The sequence below is a fragment of the Prunus avium genome, chromosome 6 (genome assembly GCF_965620075.1).
Source record: "Prunus avium chromosome 6, drPruAviu1.hap1.1, whole genome shotgun sequence".
Lineage (NCBI taxonomy): Eukaryota > Viridiplantae > Streptophyta > Magnoliopsida > Rosales > Rosaceae > Prunus > Prunus avium.
The window spans coordinates 15,220,315-15,238,775 of record NC_142289.1 but is presented as its reverse complement, the minus strand read 5'-3'; the positions used below and the strand labels follow the sequence as shown (position 1 = coordinate 15,238,775).

Sequence of the window (18,461 nt, the reverse complement as noted above, 5' to 3'; positions counted from 1 at the left end):
TGTTTATAATTCTCACTGCAATTCACACAAGTCTAAAACCGTTTAATAAAGACATCATCTTACTACAAAATTACAAGAGCAACAGCACAATTAAAAATTTATTAAGGCTACTTTTCTTTAGATGATTGCAATATTTTATTTTGAAGTTTATTCTAAACAGCGTCCTCGAAATTTTGAAAGCCAGGCCCAACCAAATTATAAAGTCGATCAATTTTAGCACCACCCACTCTCCTTCCCAAACTTCCCTGCCAGTTTTTGTTTTCCGAACAGAAGCAGTACTTGCCGACCACCGTCTCTTCACGTGCATGGCACGTATTCTCGCAATCTCTCATTTAAGCTTCCTAGCGATTCTCTCCTCTTCATCTCTATCTTTGGCAGGTGCTCATTCTCTTGGTCAGAGACCATGTCCTGTCGCTTGGCATCACGTTCCTAATGGTGGCAATGGCGATGCTGCTGCTCTCTCTTAACTCGCAGTAAATCATCAAACATTTTCCTGGCCTTGTCATCCTTAAGTATATCGTAGGATAACTTAAAGACTTTGGAAGTTAGCATGAGCATGGGGATCATGTGGCCTCTTATCTGGGAGCAACTCTAGAGCCTTTATAATCATAATGCTATGTGGACTTGGACTATTACCAGGAGGACTTGATAGATTCGGAGTAAAATTTGCCTTATCCAGGATTAAATTTTATTTTATTAATTTTTTTTGGTACAAACTCCATAGGATTAAATTCAATCAATGAAACAATGGAAAAAATGTCGCATGTTTTAGTGATTACATATTTGCTTTTATGAATTAGTGTTTAAATTCATTTACCAAAAAAAAATTTCATGCAGTTTCATATTTTAGCTTGAATATAACTTGGACTACAAGTTGAGGTACACTGGCAGCACAGTTGCATAAAATATAACAAGAGGAGGTTTATAAATTCAATCACTTTTTATGTAGTGAAAGTAACTCTCAGTGATAACAGGCACCCAGTTCTCACCTGGCAATGTATAAGTAAATCCAAAAAATATAAAAGAGCGCATAATCTTGATCGATTGGCACAATTGCACTCCAAACCAATAGGGCCTTATTAAAACAGGAGGGCTATTCCCATACCCTAGAAAGTCATCAGCTTCCAGATTCTACCAACATTTGGTTGATTTCAAAACAAGCCAGTGAAGGTAAATCCCGGATCATTAGATGAAGTTTCGGATGTCCAAAGACTTCACATCAACCATTTCCTCATCTTTGAATTCCTCCCTGAGAAACATTGAAATGGAAAGTACGTGTCAGTCCTGTAAACCAATGCCAATTTATCAAAAGCCAAAGCAAGTCCTCTACCCCTGTGGCATCTAACCTATGTTCCATTTTAAGCAAAATACCTTGAACTAGAGTGAATAGTAATAAAGACTGAAATATATCGCCATGCTAATGCTAGAATGGAAGCAAATTTTACCAGACACCAACTGTTCTCAACAGAAAAACCAACTTGAATCCCAAATGAAGCTCAATGGTTTAGTGAAACAGAGAAACAAACATGTTGATAAAAGAGGAGGTACTACGCAAAGACATAAATTACCGTTTCTTTTGAGTTTCCATCGCCTCAAGAGCATCCTTCTTAAGTTCCTCCAGCTGTGCTTTCGCTTTCTTGAGTTCTAGCTGTTCTTCATACTTTGGTAGATCCTCCTTCCGAATTCCAAGCCTGAAAAGAAGAGGTTAGACTTGGTAGGAATCCTGTATCTCACATCAGCTATGCAAGCAAACAATACACAAGCGTTAAAAATAAAACAACCGCAAACCAATCAGTGCCAAATAGGAAAAACCATAGCAAGTGTTTTAACCTATTATACCACACTAGTACTGGCAAAGTTATTATTAGACTATGGGGTCTGGGATTAGGTGCAGCCACAACTGGATATCATTTGGCAATGCATTTTACAGCCCCAAATCCATATAATCTTCAGGACCGGGCAATACATTTCAATATAGAATATAAAGAAAAAAAAAGAATTTTCATCTAGCATATACAATTTGTTTCATAGGAGAGTTCAGAATAAACTACATAAAAAAGCTGAACGTGTATGCAAGTAGAATGAAGGTTAATCGGGATTAACAACACCTTCTCTACATTCAAAACCTTATAAAATAAAAAATGTTCAAACCAATTGTCACCTACTTCTTGTTTATTTTCTCAAATTCTGCCTGGAGAAGAGCCATCCCTTTCTTATCATTCCTCAAAAGAGGTTTCTTCAGTTCGTTTTCAACTTTCTCCAATGCATCCATCATCATAGCCTCTGCACCAAGTTCATCAGTGATACCTCTCCTACAAAGGGTAAGAAATAAGTTAATTGACCAATGTAGTTGTATGTACAAAAATGTTAAAGTACGAATGTCTGCAAGGCAGACATATGCGTGGATAGAAAAACCCTAAATGACAATTTAATATTAGAAGTTTCCAAACAGATTTTGTTCTTTTATATGAAACAAAATGTATTAATTCCTCAAACAAGGTACAAAGTGGACAAGGTATACACCTACAAACAAGAATCTGTCTTACATATAATTTTACCAAAACACTACCAGCATACGGAACCAGATTTTAACTCTTTTGCTTCTTCCCCACCAAAGTACTCAAAAGAATTGCCAGTATACCACATCCCTCCAACACTTTAACTTTCTTCCCTACCCGAAAGACTTCTGACTCTCCCTTAACCATGACTTACATCCTGCTTGGATCACCCAGCTATATTTCCCTGTTTGCATAGCTTCAACACAAATTGAAGTATTTGTGTTGAAGCTATGCAGAATGATGAAGAAATAACGGAATAGACTTTCAGCTCTGCACAGAACACATCAATGAGGTGACAGACAAGATTGTGGTAGACTTCACCTTTGAATCCTATCAAATGTATTCACCTAGCCATTATAACCTGCACTGCCACACAAGCTTCGAGATTCCAGCAACAACCTTCTAGAATCTTCTCTACTGTTACAAAAATAAAATAATTTTTTTGAAATTTTCCAAAGCTGCTGACAACTCAACCATCTCCCATGCCTCCTAATCATTTAAGTTCCTCCTAAAACCAAAGTCCCAGCTCAAAGGAAAATTAGAGCTAACTGCCCTCCCTACAATAACCATAAATGAAATAATGACAAATTATAAAAGAGGAGAAGCTCTGCTGAAAGGTAGTTCCCCTGCCCAAACATCTACCCAAAATCTCACCTTCTCGCCATTTCTTACAACCAGCATGCAGTGATTTAAAAGATCTTCATATCCTTAACAAATATCCTTCAAAGGGTACTAGATCCCCTAGCCAATAGTTTTGCATCCCAAGCATGCTTCCTATAACCATATGCCACAAAGCTTCCTTTTCTACAGAGAAATGCCACAACCATTTACCAAACGTGACCTGTTTTTCAACAAAAAACCCAACACACACCCAAACCACCTTCTCCTTTGTTAAGGACACTACCTCCCATCTAATTAAGTCCTCTCTCTTTACTTCCCCAAGTCCAGCCCACAAAACATCCTTCATCATATTCTCCACCTTCCTAGCAACCCACTAGGAAGCTGCTTAGAACAGCTTGGATTCTTGTTAACCAGCCTCCTATAGATAGAATGGCCACCCCCCGGCTCACCAACTCCCTCCAAAATCTCCTCTTAACCTTCTCTACCATCCTGTTCATAAAGCTAGCAGACCTCGTATTCCCACCAATGGTAAGTCCAAATACTTTAGAGCCCAATAGCCAACCTCCAGCCCTCAAAGAACCAGCTAACCTTTCCACTTTTACCTTCTAGAAATTAATTTCCAAATATAAATTCTGATCAACATACATCCTCTAAATATAATCACACTGGAAAACTTATCCCAGCAAACATTATTGGTCAAAGGACCAAAGAAATTGTTTCTGCTTTTAGATAATAGATGATAACCACAGTAAGCTTGGTAGAAATTACAAAATAAAATAAGGACCCCATGAGTTATAGCAGAAAGAATTTGGAGTACGGGCAGAAATTTAAAAAGCCACGTTAATCACATTATACAAGACATCAAGCAATTTGAGAGCAGAATAGCACATACTTGATCCTAATTTCTTTCAAAGTCAACAGGTATGTTCTAGCATCTGGGATATCTTGTGTTCGGCTTTGGATCGTGTGTTGGATGCGTTGAGATTCTGAGAACAGATCTGCCCTGCAGGACACAAAATGCATTACTGGCCACTTCAATAAAATTAAAACACTGAAATGCAGGTGGCATCTAATGGAGCAAAAACAGGAGAATGCATAAGCTCCCTACTCTACTGTGACATTAATGTTATCCATTTTTCTGAAGTCATTGTAACAGTAGAAGTTAAGAAAAGGCATAAAAGGACTAACAAGATAAAAGGAGATCTACTGTAATATTACCATTTTTTGAAGTTAATTTACAAATGGCAAAACTATGTTATTCAATGATTGTAGCTAGTCCACAGACAGTCAAGTGCCAATCTCACATAGGGTGGTGAGTAGTGCTCCCACCAATAACCAAGTTTCACGACAGAAATAAACTAATGCAAGTTAACCCTCGGAAAAAAAAGCTTCAATTTAATAGGTGCAAAATATAATTTCTCTTTGCAAGGCTGAACATGTGGCAAACCACGAAAATCTAAAAAGCCCTCTTTTTCTTTTTGTTTGACAGTGTAAGTTTTCTCCCTGATCGATTTGTTCTTCTTTTCAAAGAACAATATACTATAGTTCAAGTTCCTTCCCAGATTGTTGATCGAGAATATTGGTTGTCAATATCCCTACTCCCTTCTCATCCCCTCCCTACTAATTTCCTTAATTGCACTACCTACCACTCCTCCTTTCCTCTGTACTGAAGCATTATATCATGTATAAACTATACAAAAATAATAATAATAATAATTAATCAAGATAATGTACACTCTAGAAACATAACAATGTCATCTCTTGTGTTTATGTGTTTGTCACAAATAATTTAAAAGTTTACTACATATGCAAACAAATAGGCACATCTGCACAAATGCACAAAACAACAAAGCAATCATATTATTAGAAGGAATAGACTATGGTAAAGGGTTAAAGGAACTGACTTCTGTCTTATAGTTTTCATGACGTTGGCATACTGAGAAACAGCGGCTGGATCCTCTGGGTCTATGGTGATCTTCTCTTTGCGAAGTATTCCAAGGGCTGTCTCAAACTTCTTTTTAACATCCAAGAAGATGTTCTTCAGCATCTCTTTACCCCTCAAACATAAGAAATATTCAGTGCGGTTTTATCACAGATATGTATTAATAAATGAAAAAAAAAAACACATTCAACTAGAATTTTATTTCTTACTCAACATTAAGGAGGGCAAAAATGTAAATAAGGTCAACAATGGATAGCCAGTCACAATAAATACATCCTATCTAAAAGACACACACAAATGCAAGAGACCAACTTTGGAACCCAGGATTGTATAACATTCCCAGGTTCAGATCACTCTAAACTGTGAAAATCACAAAGCAATCCATATTTCTCAAAGTTGATATTTTTGGCAAGCTCGCAAATCACAATCAATAGCGTAAACTTAAATAGGGCCAAGATTTTCGACTCACCATCACCCTTTAGCACAGGGCGATTTGCTTCCTTAGCAAAGTAACGGACTGAAATAACACGCTCCTGTTGAAGAATGACTCCATTGCCACACAACTGAAACATTGTAAGCAAAATTAATACAAACGTTCATCAATTCCAAGCCTTCATTTATCCCAAGCCCAAAAGCTTTTTACACATTCATCATTACTCGGATCAAAAATAAATAAAACCAAGTGAAAAACAATTTCTAATCACCCAAATCAGATTAAAATAGCCCAAATTATGCAATTTAATCGCCGTGAACGTTCAGAAAATCAAAAAATAAATCGTAATCTGAAATGCCTAATTTTTCTCAAACATTTTGTCAGAAACTAAGAACAAAAGAAGATGAATGAGAAATGGGATCGATTGACTGACCTGTCTGGATTTGGATAAGAGGCGGGAAGAGAAGGCCATATCGGAGCTCAGTCTTCCTCTTCTTCTTCTTCGGGTTTCGGTTTTAGGGTTTGGATTTGATTGCTTTGAGGCCTCTACCTGACTTCTGATAGACAGTGAGAGAGACGATGAGTTCGTCTGCCTTATATGCGGACCGTTGGATCCTCTACGATGTCGTTTTTATTGTCTCTTTTTTTGACTCAGCCACTGTGAATTAACCTGAAGACGTTTTCGACCAAAAAATACCTGAAGACATAGTTGTTTACATTTACCAAAATGCCACTGAGTTCCTCTGTTTTCAATTTGTTAATTTTTTTAATTTTTAGTATGGTGTTGGGCTCGTTTATATTGTTTTGTTAAACCATTGCTAGAAAGAAAAAAAAAAAAAAAAAAACCAGTGGGACAAAATCACAGTTGAAGAGAGAAAAACTACGTCGTCGTGCATATGTCATGTGTGTATAAAATTGATGAAAGCACCCCTAATAACAACAAACTTAAATTATTTGATGACCGCAACATAAATGATATTGATATGCATCTTCTATAAAGTGAATTTGGTACTAGCATAAAAATTACTTCAATATCGTCATGGGCAGATATATCTTTGTCCTCGTTCATTTGTATCCCCTTACAAGAATAAGAGTATCAACTCAATTCTACAATCTCTCATTATTCTCAAGCTTCAATCAATGTTGATAATTGATTGTGAATTACACACTTGAAAAACTGTTTGCCCCAGTCAAATATCATCATGGTTGACATCCCCTCCCCTCCATTTGTCCCAACCACGGGATGGCAATTTTCCAAGTGAATTAGGATTTTCGTGAGCATTTGCTCCTAATGGATTGAGTATGAAAGACAGAAATCGGAAATGAAAATGGGTTCGGAAAAGTTCTCATGTATAGTATTCAGGGCATAAAATGGATAGTACTGTAATTCCAAAATCAAAACTTGCCTTGTTTTAAATATATATTATTTATTTTTCACATCAATGCATTGTTAAGTGGCTCTTAGATGTTCCCCACGACTCCCACCAAATTTTATATTCCACAATATCATATTAGATTTTGACTTGAATAATATATATATATATATATATATATAACATAGTAAAAAGGGTGCTTGTTTCCTAGTCCAATAGTTTTTAACTTTTATTTCTTTTGTTCAAAAATTATTTTTATATTGATATTTTCGTAATGGGGCGGTCAGAAGTTTCCTAATGAAGACGTGGATAAGAAATCCCATATTTGAATATTACATATATGAATGGAGGGATTAAAAAAGTTGACAGGAATTTGGATAGAAATGGCATACCCGGCCCCTATTCACCCCATTACAAACAAGAAAGATTCAGAGCTTGTCTGAACTTTTTTTTCTTTTTTGGCTAGTGATCAGGTGCAGTTGTTGTTGGAACTGGCGATCATGACATGAGCAAAGGAGGTACGATTGAAGGATCATGACCAAAACGAATCGAAGAAACATACAAAACAATAAATACAAATAACAATAACAGCAGCAACAAAAGCAAGGCTGGAACAGGGTTATTGGGACGAAGTAAAATTAGAAATTCTGGTGGCAGATATGCAGCAATGCAATATATGTTAATACTGGTCCTTTAAGAACACATCTGAAACATGAAATGGATGACTAACATAATGCAAAGTTTTCTTAATTGTATCATATTCATTGTATTTACATGTTCCATATACACAATCCTACATCTCCGCGGCAAAAGATTTACCGCAACCACATGTTTGTGTGGCATTCGGGTTCTTGAAAGAAAAGCCTCCACCGATAAGAGCGTCACTGTAGTCCAATTGCATGCCATACAAGAAGAGGAGGCTCTTCGGATCACAAACTGCAACACAAAGGGAAACACGAGTTACTTATCCTTGCCAAGTATAATACAAAGTTATTGGGAAAGATCCAAACAAAGCAAGTGTCATATAGCGTGACAAAATGGTATTAGTACATTCTATCACTTGGATATGTACATCAATGAAATGGTCAAGAAGAGAACATTAACTCTGGTATCTTCAGACTATCTTGAACTGCACAAGCAACATCACAGGACCCTTCGAAGTCATAAGACCAAGAATATACTACAAAAAATTTCTTCTATACAATCACATAGTAACTAGATCTTATTTAATTTAAAGTCTGAAGGCTCATTCCAACATGACATATTATACAAAAACCCTTATAGAAAACCCCAAAACTAGCCACTTGTCACTTTCTAATTGGTTCTTATAAAATTTTAACACACTAAGAACCAATTAGAAAATGAAAAGTTGCTAGTTTTGGGTTTTTCTCTCCAAATAGGCTCTATATGGGCTTTTGTATAATATGTCATGCTATAATGGGTTTTTGAATAAATATCCTTTTATTAAATAGCACCGAAGCTGATAATATTGTAGCACAGCAGTAAAGGGATTGGAAGGGGTTCCATGGGTTAATAGGGCAGAGCTCTCATTTTACTGTTATAAAAGGAAAATATGGTGCGCAAGATAATGGATGGGATGGGAAGAGAGACATAAGATATGATGATCCAATAGAAGCTTTTGGAAAGACACCTATGAAGATTTTTCAGTGTGCTGTCAGTTAGTAGTGGGAAATGGGGAGAGGATGAGATTTTGGGAAGACAAATGGGCGGGTGGGAACACACTACAATTTCTATCTCCAAGACTGTTTCGTCTATCAAGTTTCTACGGAGTACATCATGCAAAGATGGCTGAAAGCTCTTCTTTCCCAATGAGCTGGTAGAACTCTCTTCTGTGCTACTCTTATCCAAGGGGTGCCGTAAGGCCTGGTTCTAGGGGGTTGGAAGTTAGAAAGCCAATTACTTTTTCTTGTAAGTCTTACTTTAAGTTTCTATTTTACAAGGACTTCACTGCTTTTGATCCAGTGGGGTTGATGTGGGAAGCAAAGACTCCACCAAAGGTCAAGGTGTTGGAATGGATAGCTGCTCATGCTAAATTGATAAAATCTGATGTGCTTCTAAGGAAATTACCAGCAGCAGTGTATGCATCTCATTAGAGATGCATCATGCGCAGGAGAAGGGGGAAAGTGGCACATATTTCTTCACTGTTCAGTTGCCTTAAATTTGTGGTGGATATTATTTCAAAAAGCTAAGGAGAGATGGGTCCATAGAACTGTCCCATTGTTATGCGAAGGATTATGGAAGTAGCCAGCAGGCAAAAGTCCTTTGGGCTTGCAGTGTGCTGGCTGTCATCTGGGTTACTTAGGTGGAAAGGAAGAGAAGAATTTCTGAAGACAGACCTGTTGAAGCTGAGGAATTATGGGACACGGTTACATTTTGGTCCTCTGTATGGGCATCTGTTTCAACTGACTTCAGGGGTGTTTCTCAGTCCAATATTCTTCTAGATAGGATCATATGAGGGTGTTAAATCTTTTCAGCAGGTTATTTTTGTTAGGTAGGATTCACACTATATTTTCTTTTGTTGTTTGTGGTGGACTCCTTGTCCATGTGCTTGAATAATTGCTCATGAAAACACTACTGTATCAAGTGTATAGAAACAGTTAAGACCAGGGATAATTTGTTCTCAAAAGGTTCTAAAGACAATCGTCAAACATTTACTTTTCTATGAAAGAAAGAAAGACTGACTCTAGCGCAGTTTAACATATACATGAAAATGCTTTAACATGCACCTTCACTCAAATGGAAATCAATGAAAGTGGGAACTGGTGCAGTCATTACAATAACTATGACAAGTAGCATATCAGTTATTTGTCACAAGGAGCACATCGTCACATGACTAAGAGAATGAAAAATTAAAGGCTTACCCATAACAAAACCATTATATTCAATGACGGAATCATCTGGCCTTGCGTTGGCCCTACTCTCAAAGTCCATTGTATAAGACATGCCAGAGCACCCACCCTGTTTGACACCAATTCTCAAGCATAAGTCTTCACCACGTTCAGATCTCATCTTATTGAAGTGCTTCAATGCGTTATCCGTAAGTGAAATTGCAGGTGCAAGCCCCTCAGTTTTCGGTGCAGCTGAAACATAGAAGCATCTTAGCATCAGCACAGTCAGTCTCATAAACAATAAGAAATTCATGAAACATTTAATTACTATGTGGAATGCATTTCTCAACAAATCTCATGACAAGTTTATGGTTAAAAAATCTGTTGAAATGAACCTGGCCCAACCTCATGATGTCACTATGTGGAATGCATTTCTCAACAAATCTCATGACAAGTTTATGGTTGAAAAATCTGTTGAAATGAACCTGGCCCAACCTCATGATGTCTAGTCGCCGCATTTACCCAAATACCAAACTTTTTTCTTTTCAATAATTCTATGTCTTGCCTGTGAAAGTCACATAACTTTCTTCAAAACAAAAACAATCACGTAACTTGCATATATTACCATCAAATTCAGCAGCAAGCCCACAGAACCATGAATTCGGATATCACAAGCAAACTATATTTTACATCCAAAATTGAAGCAGCTATTATTTGTACTGTACAACATATTCAATTTAATTGAACAGGCAAAAAATAATAACCATTTCTAGCCTACACATACATTTTCCACATACAGAATTCAAATTCAAGCAAACCATATCAAATCAAACCCCAAAATGTACCAAATTAAACATTAAAAAATAATAATTAAAGGAGTCTTAATATCCCAATTATTAATTGAATAATAATAATTAATGGAGAAAAACAAGCAAAGACCAATTAACAGCTAAAAATGTAAGCTATTACATATGTTCTAACAGGCAAAGTAAATATTTTAAATTAGTTCATTAAAATATAAAAACAAAATTGAGGAACAAGAAGAAAATAAAATACCCGAAGTTGAAGTTGATCGAATTAAAAGGGGTTTTCTACGGCTGAGATTATTCTTTGAAAATCGAAACGAAATTGAATTAGGAGGTGAAGAGGTTACAGGGAGGTTCGTCGGCAGACGAAGAAGAGAGGGGCAGTGCGTAGTAATTGCAGAGAACGCCATCGCAGAGAACCTTCTCTGGTTTTCCTTTTTCTTCGTAGAAATGATTAAATGAGAAATTTTGTATTTGTGTGATTCAGGTAAGGCCATTTAGGTGGGGACATTTTCATCAGAAAGATCCTCGCCGTCCAAATCTCTGATGGTCTGCGTTAAGTGTTACATGCGTGTTGTGTAGAGAGATCGGACGGTCAAGGTAGAATCTCCCTTTTTTTTTCTTTGTTATTAATTTTTTTTTTTTTCTAATTATTTTAGAAGTTGCATATACTGTATTATTTTTAACGGTTTTCTGTGGCCAACAACAATACTCTCTCCCTCTTCGTTTGTTGATGAGTTTTGTCTCCTAAAAATGGTGCATTTTTGCCGATGAGGTCTAGCACAATGAAAAAGAGCACTGGATTGCAGATTAGTGGTTTTATATTTGAATTCTCATTAGACCTTGATAACGTGCATAGCCTTTTAAACTATCTGTTTGTTTGTGCATAAATAAATCTTGTCCGAAAGAGACTAGCCGAAAGAACTTCCTCTCGGCCCTAGCACCTACCCTCGGCCGAAAGTTACGAGTCATTGTTCGTCCTCTTTTGGAAACAAAAGTAAGTTGGCACGACAAGGTCAACACAGCCTCGGTAATACTAGCCGAGGACAAGCTCCTCCGATACACAGCCAAAATAGGAAAAGTTAAGCGGCGTCACCACGTGGCGTCATGGTCCCACGTTTCATTTAATGAAGTAATGCCTTTGATCACAGCAGAAAGCCCATGATCCATGTATGAGCATTTAATGAGCCAAGAAAGAGGGGATGTGATTGAAGTCAGATATGGCGAGTAAAATCAGGGATTAGGTGCGAAAATCCCATGATTTTGTAAGGCTAAGCCACCAACCATTAGACCAGGGCATTAAATGCCCCTCCAAGGCCCGAGACACAGAGCCTACCATCATGGCGGTGGCCGGGGTTTATGGGGGTCACACCACCATGCTTCACGTTCCCAAATGTCGATTCGACTACCCACTAGCTCTGATCAACCTCACCATGCAGATTTTCAGCTTCATTGTCTCCTTAAGACCTTCCCTATAAATAACAGGCTCCAACTACATTTGAAGGGTTCAACACCAAACACAAGCCTCCCACAGAGCAGATTATATTTTCCTGTCATTTACTTCTTGTCATTTATCTTCTTGTAATGCATTTTCAATACTCTTACTTGCTTTCTTAGGAGTAGTGGCAGTTTGTAGGAAAATCCATTCATCAATATATCATACGACCCTTGATTTTCAAGGCGCCGGAGCACCACCTTTGTTACTCTTCCGTTCATCTCATATATCATACGACCGTTGCCACCCAGTGACGCGCCGGAGCACCGCCTAAAAACCACCATCAGCATCATCATTAACAGCCTTGTAGCTCAGGCCGTGAACCTGATGGCCGAGATCAGTTCCTCTCTCGGCCACAATCGCTCTGATTAGAAATCAGACTCAAAACAGGCGCAGCCCCCATTCACTCACACAATCAACTCACCCTCAAACGCACGGTAAACTATGCTGGCACGCCCGCGCACCACCACACGGCACCAAAAGAAGGACGACTTGTGTTGACGCATATCCCTTCGGCCCGGAACATCAGGCCGTGAGATTTGCGAGGCCAACATTGTTGTATTAAAAAAATGGGTTAATCGTTTTATTAATCCTTGAACTTAGACCCGATTTGTATTTGAGTTCCTTAATTTCCAAAATCGTTCTCGTGGTCCTTCAACTTCAGTTTCATTAGGACACTGTCGTCAATTTTGTTAACTTTTCTGTTAAATGCATGGGCAAAATGGTATTTTTGTATTAAATTGATTAAAATATAAATTAAAAATTAAAAAAACTAAAAAAATAAAATTAAACTCTCTCTCTCCCCCCCTCTATCCCGATTTCTACTCCCCCCAAACTTTATTTTTTATTTTTTATTTTTAATTTGATTTTCTTTTATTGTTATTTTAAAGATATGATTTTTTATTCATTTTTTTAGTTTTAATATAAAAATACCATTTTGTCCCTGTATTTAACAGAAAAAGTTAACAAAATTGACGACAGGACCATTTGTCCTAATGAAAGTGAAGTTAAAGAACCACGGGAATGATTTTAGAAATTAAGGGACTCAAATGCAAATCAGGTCTAAGTTCAGGGACTAATAAAACGATAACCCTAAAAAAAATCATGGTGCATTTTTCTGCATTTTGAAGAATCAATAGTTTATGCCATTCTACATTAACATAAGGTATATGATGGTATATGATGGTATCTGAAAATGTTAATCACTTGCTTTCAAGAGCTAAAAGGTAAACAACTTACAATGGTATATGATGAATGGTACAACACATGAAAATGGTAAAATATAACACACTTTCTTCCACCTTCAAAAGAACGAAAAAAAATATATATGAAAGAATTTACATATTCATATTTAAATTAGTAGGGATATACATATCCCATCCTTAGCATGCACAGCTTCTTCTTTGCTCTGCTTCTGAAACAGTTTCTGAAATACCTTGGAAGTAACTGCAACATTGCAAACTGGTAAATCAGCATATAAATATGGTTCTACTTTACTTGCTAGACAAACATGAAAGGGAAATCAATAAAAGATGTTGGGGGAAAAAACAGCATCATGAACTCAATGCATTATCACAATGTTGGTGATTCTGTAAAGTATACTTACATCTCTTGTTCATGTTCATTGATCATTCCTGTTTTCGCAATGCATAGAAACGCTTCATCGACATTATAATCCTCTTTCGCAGAGGTCTCAAAGTAGGGTATGTTTCCCTTTGAAGCACACCACTCTCTAGCCTTCTTCTCAGAAACCTGCACAATTAGGGTGCTAATTTAAATTGTATTACAAGAACAAAGCCTATAAAGAAAAAAAAAATTAATTCACTATGCATTCTATTCATACCGCACGGCTGTTTCCACCATCTACATCGATTTTGTTTCCAAGTAATACGAAGGGAAATGCCTCGGGGTCAGTCAGATCAGCCTGGTAACCATTCATGAAAATGCCAATAATCATAATCAAAATCAATTGTAGACCATCTGTGTTAATCTACTAGAAATAAAAAGCTAAGGGGGTGTTTGGTATCCTATTCAAATAGGGAACTAAAAAACTTTGATTTTTCTTTAAAATAAGGAGTTCTCAAATCTATTTTTAAGATTCAAAAACTTGTTTGGTATGCAACTTGAAAACTGTTTTCAAATCTTAAAAATTTGAGAACTTGTTTGGTTGAATTCTTGAAAACATTTTCTTTTCAAATTACAATTTTGTCCTTAGGGTAGGGTATTTTGGTCACTTTTTGTTCAAAATGGAATTTGGGAAATTGAGTTAAACCATTGTATGGAGCTCATTGATGCGAGTTCGTAGACATGTGGCAAGCTCAATTCCGACTCGAACGAAGAAGTTATGATCTACAGAAGAGCAGTGGCACAACCGTAATTTTTGCAAAGTGAAATTTTAAAAACCTCAGTTAGCTCTCTATATCCCCGACTCTCTCTCTCTCTCTCTCTCTCTCTCTCACGTGTGAGCAGTGGCACCACCACTTCCAGCCCATTTTCAACGTCGTTCGACCTCTGTTGCTACCACAACCTTCACGAAAAACACTCCTCACATCCTCCTCTACAAAACCCATAAAAGATTCGACCCGATTAGCCAAAGGATAGCTCAAATTTTCAGTTGGAAAAACAATCCAAAAATTATCCAATTGATGCCGGACTTTCTCAGTTCAGTTCGACCATCTCTCGCCACCTTTGGCCGAGGTCCCTTCATGAAAAAGTTTCCCCCAACCTCTCTTCTATCGTTTCCCCTAAAGATCCGACCCTATACCTTGCTAGAAAACCCAAACTGACGTCGGAGAAATCAAGGGTTTTCTCGTCGGAAAACCTTAAAATCCGGCCACCTTCAGTCACTTTTGGTCGTCGACTCAGGTATAAAGAAAATCTTAAACCCAAACCGACTATCATTGCAATGTTGATTTTGCTGAAAATGTAAGTTTGGAAATCTTAGGCAGAGAGGAAGAGATGAGAGAGAGAAAGACGAGAACGGGAGGAGAGAAAGAGGCGTGGAGAGAAGGAGGAGATAGAGACATACAGAATAGGGAGGAGAGATAGAGAAAGCGTGGAGAGAGGGAGGAGAGAGAAAGGCAGAGAGGAAGAGAGAGGTGAGAGGCACGGTAGGTTGTTAGAAAAAACTCAAAAAATAGATTTTTTGTTTGTTTTTAATAATGGGAAATTCACTATTATACCAAATATAAGAGCCCAAATTATAAATAAAAAAAACCTATATGAAATGGACTTTAGAAACAAACCCAAAGTCCATTTACAACATAACAAAAAGGATTTTAACTTCTTTTAAATTACAAAACTGTCATTGATTTCTTAAAATAAACCCAAACCCAAAACCTCATAAAAAAAGCTCAAAACACTCAATAGGGCATCAAAGTAATTTAATAATCAAAATTAAATTCAATAGGGCCAACTATCATTTTTGGGGTTTTTTTTGGTTTGTTTATAGAAATTAAATGGTGTAAGGGTTTATTTATTGTTTTAGTGCTAAGAATGGGTATATGACAAAATATCTCTTTAATAATTGGGGTATTTTTGAGTTGTTCTTGAGTTTGAGTTTTTAAAAGTAAAGCTACCAAACAGGTTTTCTTTGTTTTGGACTCAAATTCTGTTTTTGAGTTTAAAAAGTTGGATTTAAGTTGAATACTAAGGGGGCGTTTGGTATCCTATTCAAATAGGGAACTCAAAAAGTTTGATTTTTCTTAAAAACAAGGAGTTCTTAAATCTATTTTTAATATTCAAAAACTTGTTTGGTATGCAACTTCAAAACTGTTTTCAAATCTTAAAAATTTGAGAACTTGTGGGTTGTTAGAAAAAAACTGAAAAAACAGATATTTTTTGTTTTTAATAATTGGGGTGTTTTTTAGTTGTTCTTGAGTTTGAGTTTTTAAAAATAGAGCTACCAAACATGTTTTTTTATTTTGGACTCAAATTCTGTTTTTGAGTTTAAAAAGTTGGATTCAAATTGAATACCAAATAGGCTCTAAACTTTTTTTAATTTCCAATGACCTTATAAATCATTTGCTGTCTTGTTTGTTACCATGAACAGAAAAATTGGAGCATAAAGAAGCAAGCAACAAAGCAATTCAACCAAACCTGTTTGAGAAACTCTTCATGCCAGTTCTGAAGTGTTTCAAATGATTTGCTCACATTCACATCATACACAAGAACACAGCAATCAGCTCCCCTATAAAACGAAGCTCCAAGACTATGAAATCTTTCTTGCCCTGCTGTGTCCCAAACCTGTCCAAGACAGATGCAGCAACAAAGAAAACTCCGCATAAAGCCTTTTGTTAATATGAATGGATGCTACTAAATACTAATTGCTCTGATTAAATCACTCACTTGCAAAGTCACCAACTTGTCATCAATCTGAAGTTCCTTCGTGACGAAATCGGCACCGATCGTAGCTTTATACTGTCGATGGAACTTCTTGTACACATATCTGAACAACAAATTAAGGATCCACAGAACATGTATAACAATGGATTTCCAATCCAATTGCAGCAAATTCAAATGTCATGCATGAGTTTGCATAAATCAATGTGGAACAGAGTAGTTTGTGAGTGCAAAGGATACTGATTCATCAAAGACGTCTTTCCCACCCTGAAATACCACAAAAAACCAAAAACAAAAACAAAAAAAAAACTCATATATTAAAGAAAACGCAGGAAACAAAACCCATTACATCAAAATAAAATTAAAAAAAGAAAAAAAAGTAAGACATACCCACTATCTCCAAGGACAATGACCTTAAGCAGAGTTCTTCTTTTCATAGAAATATCCATTGAAGATTGGACCACTGTAGCTCTCTGTAATATACAAAGAAGACAAAGAAAGAAAAGGGTTTTTTTTTTTAAGCTCCAAATTTTAGCTCTCTGCTTCCTTTGAATATCCAATCCAACAGTGTTGGGAAAGTTTGGGAAAAGAGAGATGACGGTTGATGAAGAAAAGGGCAGGCCAACTTTTTCCAAGTGGTTCCTGATTCTCCTTCTTTCTACGTGCTCAACTTTTTTCTTGGGATTCTTTTTTTCCCTTTTTCTTTTTTGCTTGTGATGTGTTTGAATTATACAAAGTGAGAGCCACGTGAACTCTGCCAACCAAAACCAACGTTACCCGCCAGCTGAGCTCCTTTTTTATTTTATTTTATTTATTTTTTGTTTTAAATATAAAAAATTAAAGTGGTTTAGTTGACTATTTGCTTACGTGCCAGTCGTGCTTGCCTCAATATTCTCTGCTTGATTTTAATTGGCAGGTTGGACAGGGTTTCAATTTGCAAAATTGACTGGCCGTTGCAGCATTTTTAATTAAATTTTTATATATATTAAATTCTTCAAATTTGCATTCTGCCCTGCCCACCATCAATTTGGACTTTGGATTCTACTTCCCATTTTGAACTATATTGTAATCGATCTAATGGAAATGGAATATGCATTGTTGCTAATTTGGGCTTTTAGCTTGGCATGCTTGATTTCGCACTTGGGCTTTTTCTCAATTAATACATCCTCCAAAAAGAAAAAGTGTCATTGTAATACAGTTTTATTTTTATAGAATGCATGTCACTAAAAAAAACATCGACACAGAGAGCTCTCTGAGAGCTCTCTTCCTCCTCCTTCATTTTGAGAGTCCTTAGCCTCTCCCCACCCGAAATGGGTGTTTTTTCCCTGAGCTTTGTCTCAGATCTGGGGCTTCTTGCCTCCACTTCGGTTTCCTTTAGTTTTTTTCTGTTTTTCCCTAAGTTAAGCCCACTCTGTGCGACCCTAAATCTCCCATCTCTCCCTCTCCTCTCTTCCCTAGCCACCTTCACTTTTCACCCTCCACTTCTTACATCTACCCTCTCCTCCTCCCCTCTCTGTTGTGATGCCGTCCATCCATGGCTAGCGGCTTCGTCTGGTCAGCAGTTCTCCACCTTCACCGTTTGCTCCTCGGTTCCGCGTCCGCCGCTCCCGTTGTTCTTCCTCGGTGGTGTGTGGTGGTCCGTGGCTGCGATTAAAGTGCATACTGCACTTGACTCTTGGATTATGGGAGCGCTTCCGCGCGGGTGGCCTGCTCACCCCCATCTTCCGTCGGCCTCTTTGATACCCCCCTGGTATCGGTTACTTCTCCTTGGTGGTGGTGGATCTGCTCTGGTGGTGCTGTTGGAATGCTCTGTGCGGCTGCTCATGTGTTCTAGATCTAGGGTTTCTTTGTTTAATAGTTTATGGGCTTATGTTATTTACTTGGTTTTGTATCTTTGGGCCTTTATTTGTTGGTGTTGGGCTGCCTTTTTGAATTGAGTTTTCTCAATTTGTAATGTTTCCCACTATTAATGAATATAGCTCCTTGACCAAAAAGAATGCATGTCACTATAAATATAATACACATTATTCACCTCAGAAAATT

At 37.1% G+C, this 18,461-nt stretch overlaps 3 protein-coding genes across 3 annotated transcripts; all 3 read right to left on the bottom strand.

Moving 5' to 3' along the window:
- Positions 1-921: 921 nt before the first annotated feature.
- Positions 922-6,149, bottom strand: MGP1 (MALE GAMETOPHYTE DEFECTIVE 1). The gene is made up of 7 exons (XM_021978319.2): positions 5,988-6,149; positions 5,591-5,684; positions 5,084-5,228; positions 4,072-4,182; positions 2,166-2,312; positions 1,569-1,691; positions 922-1,249 (listed from the first exon to the last, which is right to left on the bottom strand). The coding sequence occupies exons 1-7, from the start codon at positions 6,024-6,026 to the stop codon at positions 1,186-1,188; spliced, it is 723 nt and encodes a 240-aa protein (XP_021834011.2). The 5' UTR covers positions 6,027-6,149; the 3' UTR covers positions 922-1,185.
- A 1,411-nt stretch (positions 6,150-7,560) lies between these two features.
- CPISCA (chloroplast-localized ISCA-like protein) lies at positions 7,561-11,046 on the bottom strand. The gene is made up of 3 exons (XM_088255780.1): positions 10,833-11,046; positions 9,810-10,028; positions 7,561-7,863 (listed from the first exon to the last, which is right to left on the bottom strand). Exons 1-3 carry the CDS (start codon positions 10,990-10,992, stop codon positions 7,721-7,723), a joined length of 522 nt encoding a protein of 173 aa, XP_088111906.1. The 5' UTR covers positions 10,993-11,046; the 3' UTR covers positions 7,561-7,720.
- Positions 11,047-13,246: 2,200 nt separating this feature from the next.
- RAB7A (RAB GTPase homolog 7A) lies at positions 13,247-17,115 on the bottom strand. Its single transcript, XM_021945443.2, has 7 exons — positions 16,809-17,115; positions 16,659-16,685; positions 16,425-16,524; positions 16,176-16,322; positions 13,921-14,001; positions 13,684-13,829; positions 13,247-13,523 (listed from the first exon to the last, which is right to left on the bottom strand). Exons 1-7 carry the CDS (start codon positions 16,865-16,867, stop codon positions 13,460-13,462), a joined length of 624 nt encoding a protein of 207 aa, XP_021801135.2. The 5' UTR covers positions 16,868-17,115; the 3' UTR covers positions 13,247-13,459.
- Positions 17,116-18,461: the final 1,346 nt, after the last annotated feature.

Coding starts and splice junctions, on each gene's coding strand:
- MGP1 (XM_021978319.2), bottom strand. CDS start 6,026: ATGGCCTTCTCTTCCCGCCTCTTATCCAAATCCAGACAG. Junction 5,229..5,590: donor CCCTGTGCTAAAGGGTGATG/GTGAGTCGAAAA, acceptor TGAGGGGTAAAG/AGATGCTGAAGAACATCTTC. Junction 1,250..1,568: donor ATGGAAACTCAAAAGAAACG/GTAATTTATGTC, acceptor AATGTTTCTCAG/GGAGGAATTCAAAGATGAGG.
- CPISCA (XM_088255780.1), bottom strand. CDS start 10,992: ATGGCGTTCTCTGCAATTACTACGCACTGCCCCTCTCTTCTTCGTCTG. Junction 10,029..10,832: donor TCGATCAACTTCAACTTCGG/GTATTTTATTTT, acceptor TCTATGTTTCAG/CTGCACCGAAAACTGAGGGG. Junction 7,864..9,809: donor ATATAATGGTTTTGTTATGG/GTAAGCCTTTAA, acceptor TTTGTGTTGCAG/TTTGTGATCCGAAGAGCCTC.
- RAB7A (XM_021945443.2), bottom strand. CDS start 16,867: ATGGATATTTCTATGAAAAGAAGAACTCTGCTTAAGGTCATTGTCCTT. Junction 16,323..16,424: donor ACAAGTTGGTGACTTTGCAA/GTGAGTGATTTA, acceptor TGTCTTGGACAG/GTTTGGGACACAGCAGGGCA. Junction 13,524..13,683: donor AATGAACATGAACAAGAGAT/GTAAGTATACTT, acceptor GCAATGTTGCAG/TTACTTCCAAGGTATTTCAG.